At 58.4% G+C, this 14404-nt stretch overlaps 1 protein-coding gene across 1 annotated transcript; it reads left to right on the top strand.

Annotated features, from left to right (window-relative positions):
• Nucleotides 1-1387: 1387 nt before the first annotated feature.
• On the top strand, nucleotides 1388-13245 carry TMEM63C (transmembrane protein 63C; the record flags this gene model as incomplete). The annotated part of the gene is given in 24 exon segments (XM_082000433.1): nucleotides 1388-1585; nucleotides 1956-2035; nucleotides 3160-3247; nucleotides 5475-5512; nucleotides 5895-6037; nucleotides 6343-6394; nucleotides 6836-6944; nucleotides 7384-7457; nucleotides 7562-7642; nucleotides 7782-7902; nucleotides 8011-8144; nucleotides 8389-8511; nucleotides 9017-9170; nucleotides 9731-9837; nucleotides 10662-10748; nucleotides 11263-11267; nucleotides 11270-11299; nucleotides 11302-11326; nucleotides 11430-11592; nucleotides 11813-11918; nucleotides 12145-12312; nucleotides 12604-12719; nucleotides 12881-12952; nucleotides 13033-13245. Coding segments are annotated over 24 exon segments (2487 nt in total).
• Between the last annotated feature and the right edge of the window lie 1159 nt (nucleotides 13246-14404).

The raw sequence follows: 14404 nt of genomic DNA, 5'->3' as shown, positions 1-14404 counted from the left end.
ACTTCAAAAATACATTTGGTTGCTCAGGGCCTCCAAAGACAATGCTTCTTTGTCTAGCTGTTCCCCCGCACACCGGTAACCTCAGTCTTCCCCTAAGCAGGGTCTTCAGCCCTCTGGGTTTATCTACCTAAATGTACTAGACATCCTAACTCATAGACTTTTTGGAAGAGACATTAGGGACCCAACTTGGTTGCCATTTTGATGCCCCCAACCCCTCTAACCTATTAATGGACCATCGTGAGAGCACCCTGAAGACTCCCCCCACTGTCCCAGGGTGCCTCTCTCACCCTGGCGATGTGGTTGGTCTCACCACAGTCATAGCTGTCCTCCTCTGAAGGCCACACAGCTCTCCAGGCACCAGCTCCAAGGCATGGAGACATAGCAGGCACATGAGGAGAAGAGACTCTGTCCGTGTTGTCCCCACGCCATGCCTGTTAGTGTTTGCTGTGCTGGTTCCCACTCCTGTCCTTCTGGTGAGTGCAGCGGCCATTCAACACCGTTGTGGCACATGGGTCTGTGGCATCCCCACGAGTAACAGCCATGCTGGCTGCTGTGGGGTGCTTGTTCCCAGGGGCCTCAGGCACTGCAGGTTTGGAGAGGATCCTCTCCTACCTAAAGCATGGTGGCAGGAAAGGTTTTGGAGACAAGCCACAGTCTTGGCCCGTTAATGGCCTTTAAGTGTTTCCTACCAGTAAGGACTGTAGCCTGTGGTATCAGCTCCTGGGGAAGTGGGGGGAAGCCTGGCATTTAGGGTTTTGAGAAGCTGATTCTTCTGAAGACATCAAGATATCTTGGAAGGAGCAATTCTGCTCACGTGGAATGACAGAAGGGAGGTCCCGCAAATCCTGAGTCACACAGATCGTGATGCTGGAGAAGGGAAGGCTTAGGGATGTTCCACATGCAGTATATACCTGTCTGTGAGGAGCAAAGGAAGCGCAGACCCAGCAGCCCAATTGTTAACATCATCATTGCTCTTATTCTCAGAAACTCAAGCAAATGCTTTAGCTCCTCGTTCCTGCCTGCTGACCGCACCAGGGTGGCCATGACTCAACTCAGCTTCCAGGACTGAGGGGCAGAGGTGGTGAGAGACCTGTCTCAGGTATGATGGAGACAACCAAATACCATGGGGTTTAGTGGTGTGGGGAGAGGGTATGAGGTAGCTGTGAGATTTCTTCAGCAACACGCCCTGCCCTGGGTCCCACAACCCCTCCCTGGGAGAAACTGGGACTGGGGAATTCACCAGCCAGTCCTCTCCCTTCCCTGCTCTTAGTGAGCTCCTCAGACCTTGCTGGAGGACCTGGAAGAGCCATGGTCACTTTTCAAACAAAGGCTTCTCCATCCATACCCCTGCGCCTGTGTTGCAGGGTGAGGCTCCACGACGGCACAGATGGAGAGCACGTACTCGGTGGAGCCAGCGCCTGACGGTGCTGGCCCCACCTCGCTGGATGTGCTCAGCTTCCTGGATGCCCTGGTGAACAGCACAGAGGAGCAATGCTTCAGCGCCCGCTCCCACAGCACCGTCCTGGAAGGGCTGCCGTTCGGCGGCGTGCCCACTGTGCTCGCCATCAACTTCATCCTCTGGCTGGTGAGCAGACCAGGAGGGTGCCACGTCCATGGGCACCACAGCTCCCGGCTCTGGTATCAGAGACTGGCTGTGTGCACGGAGGGGAGTGTGTGTGTGTTGCGAGTGCACTGACAACCACACGCAAGTGCAGCCTGCGTGCCAGTGCACCTGGCCGAGTCGGGGAAGAAGGGTGAGTGCAGGGGACCAAGAGCTTTGCCCACATCATGGTGGGCAGCAGGTGGCACTTGGGCAGCAGTGATGAGGTCACAGAGCAGGAGCAGTTTGGCTTGAGGCAAGAGTTTTGCATGAGCTTGGGCTCATGGGTGAGAAAACACATGGGGCAAGACCCAGTGGCAAAACCTTTTACCTCTCCTCTTCCCTCTTCTTCCAGCTTCTCCTCCTGGTCTTCTCCTGCCTTCGGAAAGCAGCTTGGGACTATGGGCGCCTGGCACTGCTGATGGACAATGATAGGTGAGGAAGGTGCAAGGCCACTGTGGGTGATGGCTCCAGCCTCTCCAAGAGGGCTGTCAGGAGGTCTGGCACTGTGGGGTAGCCCATGGAGAAGCTCAGCAGGTGTTCCTGTCCCCTCTTTCCCACCGGGAATGACCTGGCTGCCCTTGCCCATGGAGGTACAGGCACCGTCTGCTGCAGGGAGAGGGAAAGCCCAGGCCAGCTTTGATTCACTCTTGCAGGCACCATCTGGTGAGGGTGCTCTTGGTGCCAGGGAGCCACTGTCCTGGGAAGGACAGAGGCCCAAGGGCTGCTTTCGAGTGGGGACGGAGCTGCTGCCTCTCCCCCACCACTCTCTCAAGATGAGCAGAGCTGGCCGGCGGAGGAGGCAGAGAGAAACACACAGCAGTAACACTATTCCTCATGTCACCAAGGCAGCTTGCCTGGCCCATCCTTCGGGCTAGGTGCAGAATCCCATGAAGAAGTATCGGTGTCCTGGTGCAAGTAGAGCCCAGACCAGATTTCCAGGCAGGCTGTACTGCCCGCAGCTGCCTGCCTGCCAGAGCACGGCTCGCCCCAGGCAGCAAAGCACCTTACTTTGCGCAGGCGAGGGCACACAGGAGGGGTCTCTGCAAGGCTGGGCAGCCCGCAGGAGCAAACTCTGTACAAGGCCCTCTCCTGCCTTCTCTCCTCTCCAGCTCCTCTTGGCCTTGGGCTCTGGAGCTGAGTCTGGCAATGGACAGGCGATGTTTCCCTTCACCAGGGAGGTCAAAGAGGCAATCAAAACTTAAAATGCAAGCTCTGATTACGTTCCCTTTTACTGTAATACCATTTGAGATGGCTGAAACCAGTGGAATAGAAAAATTCTGGTTCAGCAGTCCCTTGTCCTGGAGCTAAGGCCAGTTCCCCATGAGCCACCCCACCGTGGGCCAGTACCGCAGAGAAGCTGCGGGGACTTGTCAGCGCGAAGGCAGCAAGATGCAGCCCCTGCCCCGAGCCCAGCGGTAGTCGCTGGACCAGCCCCAGTGCAGGATGTGGGGAGGAGGGAGTCGTTTCCCAGGCTGCCCTCCTAGGAGAAGCTTCTCCGAGGGTGCTCATCTGCTCCTGTCTGCTGCCTCTCTCCTGCCTCTCTCCTCATGGCAAAGTTTGACGTCACTTTTCTACGGAGAGCAGAGTGAGAAGGAGAAGTCCCCATCGGAGAGCAGCCCCCTGGACGCTGACAACAAGGACATGGTGAGTGCCAGTGGCCATGGCAGCAAGAGTCCAAGCTGGGCTCGTCCTGACCCAGCCCACCCTCCTCTTCACCAGAAACCCAGGTCAGAAATCAAACGGGAGACATTAAACCCTCCAGCACAGGGTTTCCTGCTTAACACCCCTTAGCAGTGGGCTATTCCTAGGAAAGCTGGAGGGTTTCTTTGTTTTGGCTTGTTTTGAGGCATCTACCATGAATGGCAGCTTGGAGGGGATGCTCCCGCCAGGGTGAGCATCTCCTGGCTGCGTGGCCGTCCCTGCCAGCTGCGGGGACCTCGTCAGATGCATGGCCAGAGCCTTGACGCGTGCCCACAGGGTCCTTTCTGGTCCTGGCAGGACAGAGTCCCCTGGATCACTCCTCCACCACTGCCAGCATGGCGGGCTGCAGGGGCTTTAAAGTCATCTTTTGATTCTCTCTACCACACCAGGCACAAACCAGGCTTTGCTGGAAACAAGCACATATGGACACATTTTGCTTGTCTGTTTCTTCCTCTTTTTTGGCAGCAAAAGTTCAAAAATCAGTCACTGGTGTGACTAGGAAAAAATGACATGACATTAAAAAAAAACAAGGAAGGAAAGGTAAAGCAGCAAAATCTTTGCAGGTGGCAGGAGGCCTCTTTAAAGGCTCAGTACCGGATGCTCTGGGCAAATGTATATTGCTCATCAAAAAATAAGTGAGAAAACCACAAGGAAGGCCAGCACGGGTAAAGAGCAGATTAAGGGAGATTATTAGAAATAGGAAGACATCCTTTTAAAAGTCAAGCTGTTCCCAAATGAGGAAAATCTAAACTCTGCCGGGTTAGATGTAAAATACACTAAGCGGGGGAGAAGAGCAGTTTTGAGGAGAAATTTGTAGAGAGCATAAAAGCAAGTACTGGATTTTTCTTCACACATCAGGAACAGGAAACCTGCCAGAGAGTTTATAGGGCTGATAGATGTTGAAGATATAGAAAACGCTTGCTGAAGAAGGCAAGAATATGACAGGAGAGCTAAATAAAGTTTTGCTGCCTGTATCCAGTGAGGAGGAGCTTGACCAAATTCCTGCCTGGCAGCCCTTCTCTGTGGGGAAGGACTGGAGCATCCCTGCAGCAGTGGGGTTGGAGGATGAGGTTGCAATAAAAGCAGCCTGACAAATTCCCATTACCATCACAAATTCCCAGGAGCAGGTACAGGACTTCTCACTCACCCTGAGACGAATAGCCAAGCTATTGACTGCAGTGTGCAACCTCTCTCCTGCATGTGGGAATCCTGGAGAGTTGGGAATCAGCTGATAAATGCTGATTTTTCAGGAAAGTCTCTAGAAAACCCAAGAAATTACAACCCAGGATGCTTGGGGTCTGCACAGATAACCTCCTAGATACGGTTCTCCAGAGCAGAGCCCCAGAGCGGGACGTAGGAGAGGAGTCAGCCTGGCTGTGCTAAGGGGGTATCCGGCCCCCATGGAGCTGTTGGGGGCACAGGGATGCCTGCACCCCCAAAGCCTCTGCTGCAGTCGATCAGATGAAGCTGAGCTATGGGGTAGTAGGGAAGGTCCTGGCATGGGTAAAGCCAGGAGATGGAGAGGAGGAAGAAGCTGCCAGCTCTCACAGGGCAGCATAAGTGAATCCCACAGGAGGCTGACAGGGGTCCCTCCCATCCAAGCACAGCATAAATCCTCTGGAAAGGGGTGAAAAGCAGGGGTCAGATGGCTGAATGTTATTCAGTACAGCCATGACTGGGAGAACTGCAGAGGGACCTTGAACTTGCATGAACTCCTGGTGTCAGTAAAACATAAAATAATGCGTGGGGGAGAAAAACCCTAATATTGCATACACAGTGACAGGGAATGAGCTATTACACAAGATCTTACATCGTCCTTTATCACTGTACAGCAGTGCCAGCTCAGCGCTCAGTAGTGGTCAAAAAAGCACATTGCATATTTAGGGACTGCCAGGGAAGAGGCAGAGGAGGGAGTTGCTGGAAGCCAGGAGCCTGTGTTACAGAGATGCCCTGTGTTTCCTGCTCCTCTCGAGGCAGCTGCCTTTCCCACCACTGCAGATAAGCCACCAGGCTGAGTGTCACCGGGTTGCCTTGGACGCTGCCTCCATTTGCTCAGCCTCCGGCTCCAGGCACCGCACGCCTCTGCATGTGTCCCCAGCGCCTGTTGTGCCCGGGCTCCTCGCTGGGGAGGTGGTCACCCCTGGCTCATCCTGGCTCTTTTCTCTTCCAGGGATTCTGTTCCTGGCTTATTTCTATCTACCAGATGAAGTAAGTGTGCGTCCTCAGCATCATGGTCATACCCCACCACTCCCCACCCGGAGCTGCTGGGACCAGCGGTGGAGGGGAGCCCACTTAAAACATCTCCCCCAGAGAGAGAATAGAGGGCTCACCTCTGCGTTTCCTCCTGGCCCCTGGATCCTGTCCAAATAAAAGGGCTTCAATCTCTTCTGGTAGGAGCCGGTCCTATAATGGGATGGCAGCCTGAGGGCTGCTTGTGTCCCTCATTCCCTCTGTGCCCAAATCCCACGTACCACAGGCAGGATGGCATGAGTTGGTGTGGGCTGTGTGAGGCTGGAGCAGCCAGTGTCCCCCGGGTGGGAGGTGGTGGGGAGGCACCACCAGCGCTCACCCCCACCCACGTCTCCCCCAGGGACGAGGAGATTCAGAGCAAGTGTGGGATCGACGCCACCACCTACCTCTCCTTCCAGCGGCACCTCCTGGTCCTGCTGATGCTGGTCTGCGTGCTCTCCGTGGCTGTCATCCTTCCTGTCAACTTCTCGGGGGACCTCCTGGGTAGGTGCTTGCCCAGTCGTGGGATGGCTCAGGAGTGTGGTGCAAACTTCCCCAGCCTCAGGGTGAGCACCGTGCCACGAGGGCAGAGGGCAGAAGAACCCCTCCTGCCCCCATGTGAGCAGGAACCCACCATCAGCTGCGGGACAGAGGAGCACAAGAGGCAGGGAGCTTCAGGGCAGCAGGGACTTTGTGGGGACCTGGGAGATGGAAAAGGAGGGAGGAAAGACCAGAGCCACTAATCCTGCAAGCATGGATGTGCACACCACACTGGGTTCTCTTAACCTCCGACTTCTCTTCTCCCGCAGGACACAATCCCACCCACTTCGGCCGGACAACCATCGCCAACATCCCAACGCAGTACGTGGCTTCTGCATCTGGGGGGCCTGCGGGTGCTACTGCTGTGGTGGGCACTGCTGGGAGCCCCCAGGCATGGCTCTCGCCACAGCCCCGTGCTGGGGACAGGGACAGGTCCACATGAGCAGCACGCCGCTCGCGGTAGCCCCTGTGTCCGTCCGCACCACGCGGGAGCACGGTCGCGGCAGTCAGCACGCTGGCACTGCTCGCTACACCCCGCTGCCAGCAGAAGCGCTCTCGGGGGTGCTGGGCAGCCTCATTTCTGTAGTATCTCAGCCAACACCCTGGACGCTGCCCCTCTCATCGCTGGGTTGGGGTCTGGCAGCCAGCTCAGGGAGGTCCCGCTGGGTGGTGGGGGCCACAGGTTAGACACTGAGCGCCAGGCTGGTCCACATGCCACGCGCCTGCTGCAGTGCTCACTGATTCCCTCTTTCCCTCCTCCAGGGACCGTCTCCTGTGGCTGCACAGCATCTTCGCCCTCATCTATTTCATCCTCACCATCCTCTGCATGGCTCACCACTCCGTCCACCTTGAATACAGAGAGAACGAGAAGGCGAGCAACCACCCCTTCTCCAGCCCTGCCTTGTTCAGCGCTAATGGACAACTTTTTGTGCTTTGTGGAAAGGATGGTCCCAGTAGGCAGCGAGCACTTTAGGAACAGCCTGGGACTGGGCAGGCAGGGAAAGATGGCTGGTTTTCTCCAGCTTCTGGAGAAAGCCTGGCAGCCCAGAGGCAAATCTCTCTCTCTTGCTGCCTTGTATTTTGAGATTGAAGCTCTGCTGTGTCCATCTGTCTGGGTGGTGGCAGCACCCAGCTGTCCCCCTGGGTTCTGGGAGTGGGCAATGAGGAGATCTGTGCTGACCGGCCTCTGGGGTGGCAGGCAGTGCCCTGGCTTGCTTCTGCCTTCCTGGAGGCTGGGCAAGCAGGGTGGCAGCGAGCCGTCCCTCAGACCCCCTGCTCACCCACCCCGTCTGCCCCTTCTCCTCTCCCAGGTCGCCCGGACACTGATGGTGACCCACATCCCCAAGGAGATCACAGACCCTTCCCTTATCATCAAGCATTTCCAGTGAGTAGCGGTGTGCCACAGCCTCGCTGGGCGGCTGGCAGGCAGGTGGCAGGGGCTGTCCCTGTTCCCCGGCTCCTGGTGCCACCATGTCCGTGTGCCCACAGCGAGGCTTATCCCAGCTGCACTGTCACCAACGTCCAGTTCTGCTTCGACGTGCGCAAGCTGATGAAGCTGGATGCGGAGAGGTGAGTGCGTGCAGGTCTCCGTTGCCTCCGCAGGTGGGTGTACCGCTCCTGCCCACCATGTGAAGGGATCCAGTCTGTCTGGATGTCTGTCTGTCTGCCGCTCCCTGAATGACCCTCACCCCTACCGGCTTCCCGGCAGGCGCAAGGCAATGAAGGGGCGGCTTTACTTCACTACCAAGGCGCAGAAAGAGGGAAAGATCATGATCAAAACCCACCCCTGCGCCCGCATCTTCTGCTGCCACTTCTGTGGCTTTGAGCAGGTAGGAGGGTGCGGGCAGGGCTGCAGGCAGCAAATCCCCTCTGTGGGCAAGGCAGCTTGCCCATGCCTCAGCCTGGCGAGCATGGCAGAGCCCCGGCTGCTCCCGCAGGTGGACGCCGAGCAGTACTATGGGGAGCTGGAGGAGAAGCTCACAGATGAGTTCAATGCTGAGCGCAACCGCATCACGCTCAAGCGGCTTGACATGGCCTTCATCACCTTCCAGGACGAGCGGATGACGGCTGTGTGAGTGCCCCTCGTGCAACGGGCATGGGGACGTCCCCCATCCTGGTGGCCACTTGCTGCTGGGGAACTGGGGCACCTTGCCAGCTTCTTCAGCCAAAACCAGGCGATAGGCCTCTCTCCTCTGTGCCTCTGCCATCTGTGGAGATGGCTGTGCTGTTGGTGCTGTGGAAAGGGTCTCACAAGAAGTGTGTGGGGGTCCTGAGCCCTTCATCTGGACTTGACTCCGGGCTTCCTCCTCCTGCAGGATTTTGAAGGACTACAGCCACATCCGCTGCCGCAAGCACCCCCAGCAGTCCTCTGTCACCACCGTGGTCAAGTCACACCAGTGGGGTGTTTGCTATGCCCCTGCACCCAGCGATATCATCTGGTGAACGGATGGCGGGAGGGAGGGAGGGGGACGAGTAGCTGGGGAGAACCCATGCCCGTACCTATAGGGAGCCCATGCCCATAGCTATAGGGAGCCCATGCAGCTGTAGGGAACCTGTGCCCATATCTGTAGGGTACTTTCCCAGGGTGGCAGGGGCTGAAAATCTCTCCTCTGGCCATAGCAGAAGTCAGCAGGGGTGACTTCTCATGAGTGGCAGGGCTTGGCCAGGCAAGGTTTGGGGTGATTGCCAGGCTCCAATTTCTCCAGCCTGACTCCAAAGCCTCCTGGTGGTATGGACCCCCACCATGGCCATTCTCTGGTCCTGGGGGCTCTGCAGGTGTCAGCACAGCAGTACGAGAAGGGGGAGAGGGTAAGCTCAGAGCAATGGCTGCCAGGATGGTTGGTGTGGGTAGTGAGAGGCAGAGCTTCAGGGAGCTGGGCTGGGACGTGCAGGACACATGGCTTTTCCTCCACGTCATGTCCGAGTCATGCTTTCCTCTCACAGGGAGAATTTATCGGTCCGTGGCACATCCTGGTGGGTGCGATTCATCCTCCTTAATATCTGCCTCTTCGTCCTTCTCTTCTTCCTCACCACGCCAGCCATCATCGTGAATACTATGGACATGTTCAATGTCACACACCCTGTGGAGAGCCTCAAGGTAGTCCCTGGGGCCCCGTGCCAGCTTTCCCAAAGGGTCTCCATTTCCAGGCTTGCCCATGATGGGGTGAGGGCACTGGCTCTACACTGGCCCAGGAAGACAAGCCATCACTGGGATAGGTGTTGATGGGAGGCAAGGTGTGGTCTTGTCCCTGCTTGCCATCCATCCCCTTCTTGTTGTGTTTGCAGTGGCAGAGCCCTGGGGCACCTGGGCAAACCTGAGCTTTGGTGCTGGTGTCCATGGGGGAGGGCAAGGTTGGTATCCATGCAAGAGGATAGGGGTGGGAAGAGCTCCAGGAGATGTTAGGAGCTGGCAGCAGCGTATCTCCTTCCTGCTTATAGACCTTTTGGGCAGGCACTGGGGCTCTGAGCGTGCCCATGGTGCTTTTGTCTGGCCTCAAGCTCTTATCTCCTGAAATAAATGCCCCTGCTCAGGGTGGGGATGCCCCAGAGTGTCCATTGCACACACCATCCTATGCCAGGAGGCTCAGGGAGCTGCCTCCAGCATGGCTGAGCTCTGGCAGGCTCCTGAGTGGGTGTCTGGCATCTCTTCTCCTGCAGAACCCCATCATCACCCAGTTCTTCCCCACGCTGCTGCTCTGGGCGTTCTCTGTCTTCCTGCCCTTCCTCGTCTACTACTCAGCATTCTTCGAGTCACACTGGATGAGGTAATGGGGCTGACCCCACTTCCCCAGGGCTGTGGTAGATGAGAGGAACCTCAGTAGGACTCATGGGACCTGACTATAGTCAAGCAGTGGAGTGGCAGATCCCCACAGAGCCCCATGGTGTTGCCTTCCATGGAAAGAACCCCAAGTCCATGCCCAAATGAGCCATTTCCTTGCCATAGCCCTTAATGCTTCTAGGCTGCTGACAAAGGCAGGTGGAGCTGGTTTTAAGGTGGATCTGAAGAAGTTTGTGAAAGGGATGGTGTGATGGTGGACTGGCAGCAGAAGGGCCGTGGCCCTGACTTGCGTGGCACATCCCAGCCACGCCCCCAGCCCTCCAAGGCAGAAGTATGGGTTCAGGATGCTTCAAGTCTCCTAGCAGAGGAAGCTCTGCCCAGCTCCTACAATGTGGTTTCTCTGTCTTGACCCTCCACTGGCCCTAATCCCTGTGCCGGGTCTGGTGAGTCCTTGCAGGAGCTTTGTCACCACCTCATTTCCTTCTCCTGGGGGAAATGGGGGCTACTAAACCTATTGTAGACACCCAGCTGTGTTTTGTTGGGTGTCTACACCAGCAGGAATGGCAGGAGAGGGTAGGGATGAAGGAGGTGAGGGGCTGGGAGGACAAGAATTTTGACTACAGCAGATTCCTTATGGTGACTCCCCCTGGCCTGGGAGAGGCTTTGCAAGGCCCCAGTAGATGCACAGATCAAAGGCACATGTCTTCCTGGGGCTGGGAGTAGCTCCTTGGTGAAGAGTGAGACCCAGCCCCACCAGCTGCTCTGCCTCGGAAATGTGCAGTGTTCTTCTTTTGCTTCCTCTCTCTGCAGGTCAAGTGAAAATCAGCTCACCATGCACAAGTGCTTCTTCTTCCTGGTGTTCATGGTCATCATCCTGCCCTCGCTGGGGCTGAGCAGGTATGTACCACCCTGCTCTCGCTGCTCCCCAGCAGCCAGGATCACACCCGGGCCCCTTGCCTCCCACGAGCCAGCCCCAAAGGGCTACGGGCCCACTGCTACTGAAACATGGTTGTCTCTGGGGAGGAAAACACTTGCTCTTTGGCCGTGCTGAGCTGCTCCCGACAGTCACGGACAGAAACCTTCCATGCAGAGAAGGAGGGGAGTGGAGCAGCTTGCCAGGCTGCCACGGCTGACCCCAGGGTGCTGGTGGTGCCCTGCTCGGGGTCAGCCCTTCAGCAGACCCTGAAAGGACCGGGTTAGGTATCTGAGTAGTCCCCCTTATGGCAATCCTGACCGTCCAGGAGGTGAGCACCCATGCTGCAGCGGTCCCATGAAGGGTCTGCTTTGGCCATGTAGGGACCAGAGGGTCTCGCCCACCCAAGGCAAGGGAAAGCACACGCCCACTGGGTGCTCCCCACGTTGCTCTGCGGCTCCCCCTTTTTCTGAGACGCTCCTTTTCTCCCTGCTCCAGCCTGGACCTTTTTTCCGATGGCTCTTCGACACCCACTTCTGGACGAGGCTGATGTCAAGTTCCAGTGAGTAGCAGGGAGCTCCCAGGCAAGCGGGAGTGCCCGACACCAGTCCCTGGTGGCTCTTCTGGCCACCTGCATCCTCTCACCCTCTGCATCCCCGGGGCAGATGTGTTTTCCTCCCGGACAATGGTGCTTTCTTCGTCAACTACGTGGTCACCTCCAGCCTGATCGGGACGGCCATGGAGCTGCTGCGCATCCCAGGCCTCCTCGTCTACACCGCCCGGCTCTGCTTCGCCAAGTCCGAGCCCGAACGGCTCCATGTCAAGCGGGTACGTGGCTCTGGTCATCTCTCGGCCTATGTAACCCCGGCATAGCAGGGACTCGCTCACTGGAAACTCAGGTTGTCCTGGTCCTGTGGGGAGGCTTGTGGGGACTTCTTCAGGCCTCATGGGGGCTAATGGGGAGAGGCAATCGTGTGGGCCAGGGTGCAAAGGCAACTGCAGCCTTTGCAGCAGCAGAGGCAGTAATGACGCCGTTTGTTGTGCCCAGAACCAAGCCTACCAGTTCCAGTTTGGACTGGAGTACGCCTGGACCTGCTGCATCTTTTCCGTCGTCATGACCTACAGCATCACCTGCCCCATCATCGTCCCCTTCGGTGAGTACAATCCCACGCCCATGGTCCCCCTACCCCCGGCCATGCGCACAACAGTCTGTCCCAGCCACCAGCAGCAGCACGGGAGCGCAAGCTTCCTGCATGGTACAGGAGGGCACCCTTGGGCATCATCCCCTTGGCTTGCCCTGCTGTCCCTGTGACCCTGCTGTCCCTGTGACCTGGCTGTCCCTGTTGTCCTCCCCCCAAACGGCCCCTCTCCTTCTGCCAGGGTTGCTCTACATGCTGCTCAAGCACATGGTTGACCGGTACAATATTTACTACGTGTACATCCCCACCAAGCTGAACCAGCGCCTCCACGTTGCCGCCATCAGCCAGGTCGTGGTGGCCCCCATCCTCTGCATGTTCTGGCTGCTCTTCTTCTCCGTCCTGCGCCTCGGTAGGGAGAGCTTGGGGCTGCCCCTGCCACTGCTGAGTGTCTCATCTGACACTTGGGGGGGGATGAGCCACTGGTGTCATCCCTGGGTTAGGCATGGCATGGAGGGTGGGAAGGGGAATGGGAGGGGGAAGATGTGGTGGAGAACTGGCAGATGAGGCGGGTGCCAGCTAGTGTTTAGGGAAGGGGGGTGAGAGCTTGTAAGACTCAAAGCAGGCACCAGCCTGGGGCTCGGCTGGATGTGCAGCAGGTCCTTGGAGGCTCATGTGCTGCCCCAGCATCTCTGTGCTCTAGGTCCCACCCGCCCCGTCACCCTCTTCACCTTTGTGGTCCTCCTCTCCTGCATCGTCTTCTCTTTCTTTGGCCTCTGCCTGAAGAAGCTGCAGCCGCGGAAACCCTCCAGCTACCAGGTGAGCGCAGGCAGCCGTCCTGTTCCTCGCCCTGTTGCATCCCCTCCTCACCTCTCTGGGGTGCGTTTGCTGTGGGGCGTCTGAGGCGGTGCCTGGCTGCCCCCCTGGCTTCGGCTGGGGACCCCCAAACCGTCGTTTCCTCCTGGCCTCCCTCTCCCCAGATGTCCGACCAGTCTGAGGGAGCCTTCAACGATGTGGAGCGGAGCAGCGTTTCCTCCACCCCCAACTCCAACGTGAGTACTCCTCCCCAGCCCCACTGCAGCCACCCCCCCTGCTTCCCCTGGGACCTGACCCCCACTGCCCCCCGGGGCAGCTCTTCGTGGCCACCGTCCTGCAGGAGCCCGAGCTGAGCCTGACGCCAGCGGCCTCCCCGGCACACCAGTCCTATGGCACCATGGGCAACCACCTGGAGCCAGCGGAAGATGGGGAGGATGGGGGGCTGCAGAGCTTTGAGACGGAGCTGGAGACAGTGGAGGGCGAGTACAGGAGTGGCCCCGTGACGGAGAGCCAGGCCCGCTACCAGTGAGCATCCCCGCCGCCGGGGTGAGGACCAGCCATGCCGAGAGCGGAGGACGTGCCGGGGGGCAGGAAGGAGCCTTCCCAGCACTGGTGGGGGCCACCTCGCTGATGGGGCAGGGGGACGACAGGACTGATGTGAGGGGGAGACTCCATTGCATGGGAGGTGGTGGGAGGCTCTGCTGGTCCCTTCCACTGCCTGGACCAGCTCAGCCCACCTCATGCCCCCCCCATCCCCACCTGCCTCTTCTAACCCATCGTGGGGAAGAGGGGGTGCAGCGGTGTGGGGAGAGGGTCTCTCTGAGAGGCCGTGCTTTTGGAGGCAGGAGGGACGTCCTGGCCCCTCCATGAGGGGGAAGCAGCCCAGACAGCTCAGATGAATGTGCCTGCCGCCACAGTGTCCTGTGGGTCCTCACTGGCAGGGGATGGACATCCCTAACCCTTGCTTCCCACCCTGCCCACCCACTGCTTGCAGTGGCCATCCTGCTGCCTCCCCTGACGCCGGCCGCGCAGGCTCCTGCCCACCCCTGCTGCCGCCCCCGAGTCTTTGCCCATTAACAGGGGGACTGCCAAGACTCCTGTGCTTTGGTGGAGGAGGTGAGTGCCCAGGGCTGCTCCCACGTCTGCCTGAGCACCAGCAGCCCTGCCCTGAGGCAGGAATCAAAATGCAAACCCAGCTCTTCCCCACACTCCCACCCCACCCCTCTGCTGTGCTGCACCATGCCTGTGCCCTTGGGTCCTCAGGGAGGAGCGGGAGGTCAAGAGAGGAGTGTGTTTAATGGCTGTGAGGGCAGCTCCTCGTCATCCCACTCCTCCCAGCAGCATCCCCCTCGTGTTCACGCTCTCCCTGGGGCTGGCCATGGGATGCCGCATGGCTCCGTCCTTTTGCAACAGAAGTGGAGAGGGGCTTGGCAAGACCTCTGCATCTTGCCCTCACCCACAAGCCGCAGCCATGGGATGCTCCCCCAGCAATGGCACCACCTCTCGAGTGTGAGTCCTGCTGTGGTCGGTGTAAATGTGCCAGCTCCTGGCTGGGCAGCATTCTGGGGGTTTTCCAGCTCCTCCGCAGCAGCCATGGAGGCCCCTGGACATGAGGGCTGATCTTCGCCCTGCTCGGCCTCTCTCCCACCAGGCTAGCCCACCTGGGCATGCTGGCTTGTTGCTCAGCC

The sequence above is a fragment of the Phaethon aethereus genome, assembly GCF_964289735.1.
Source record: "Phaethon aethereus genome assembly, chromosome: 5".
NCBI classification, from domain to species: domain Eukaryota; kingdom Metazoa; phylum Chordata; class Aves; order Phaethontiformes; family Phaethontidae; genus Phaethon; species Phaethon aethereus.
Note: the sequence above shows the minus strand (reverse complement) of the source record. Positions and strands in the feature narration are given on the sequence as shown.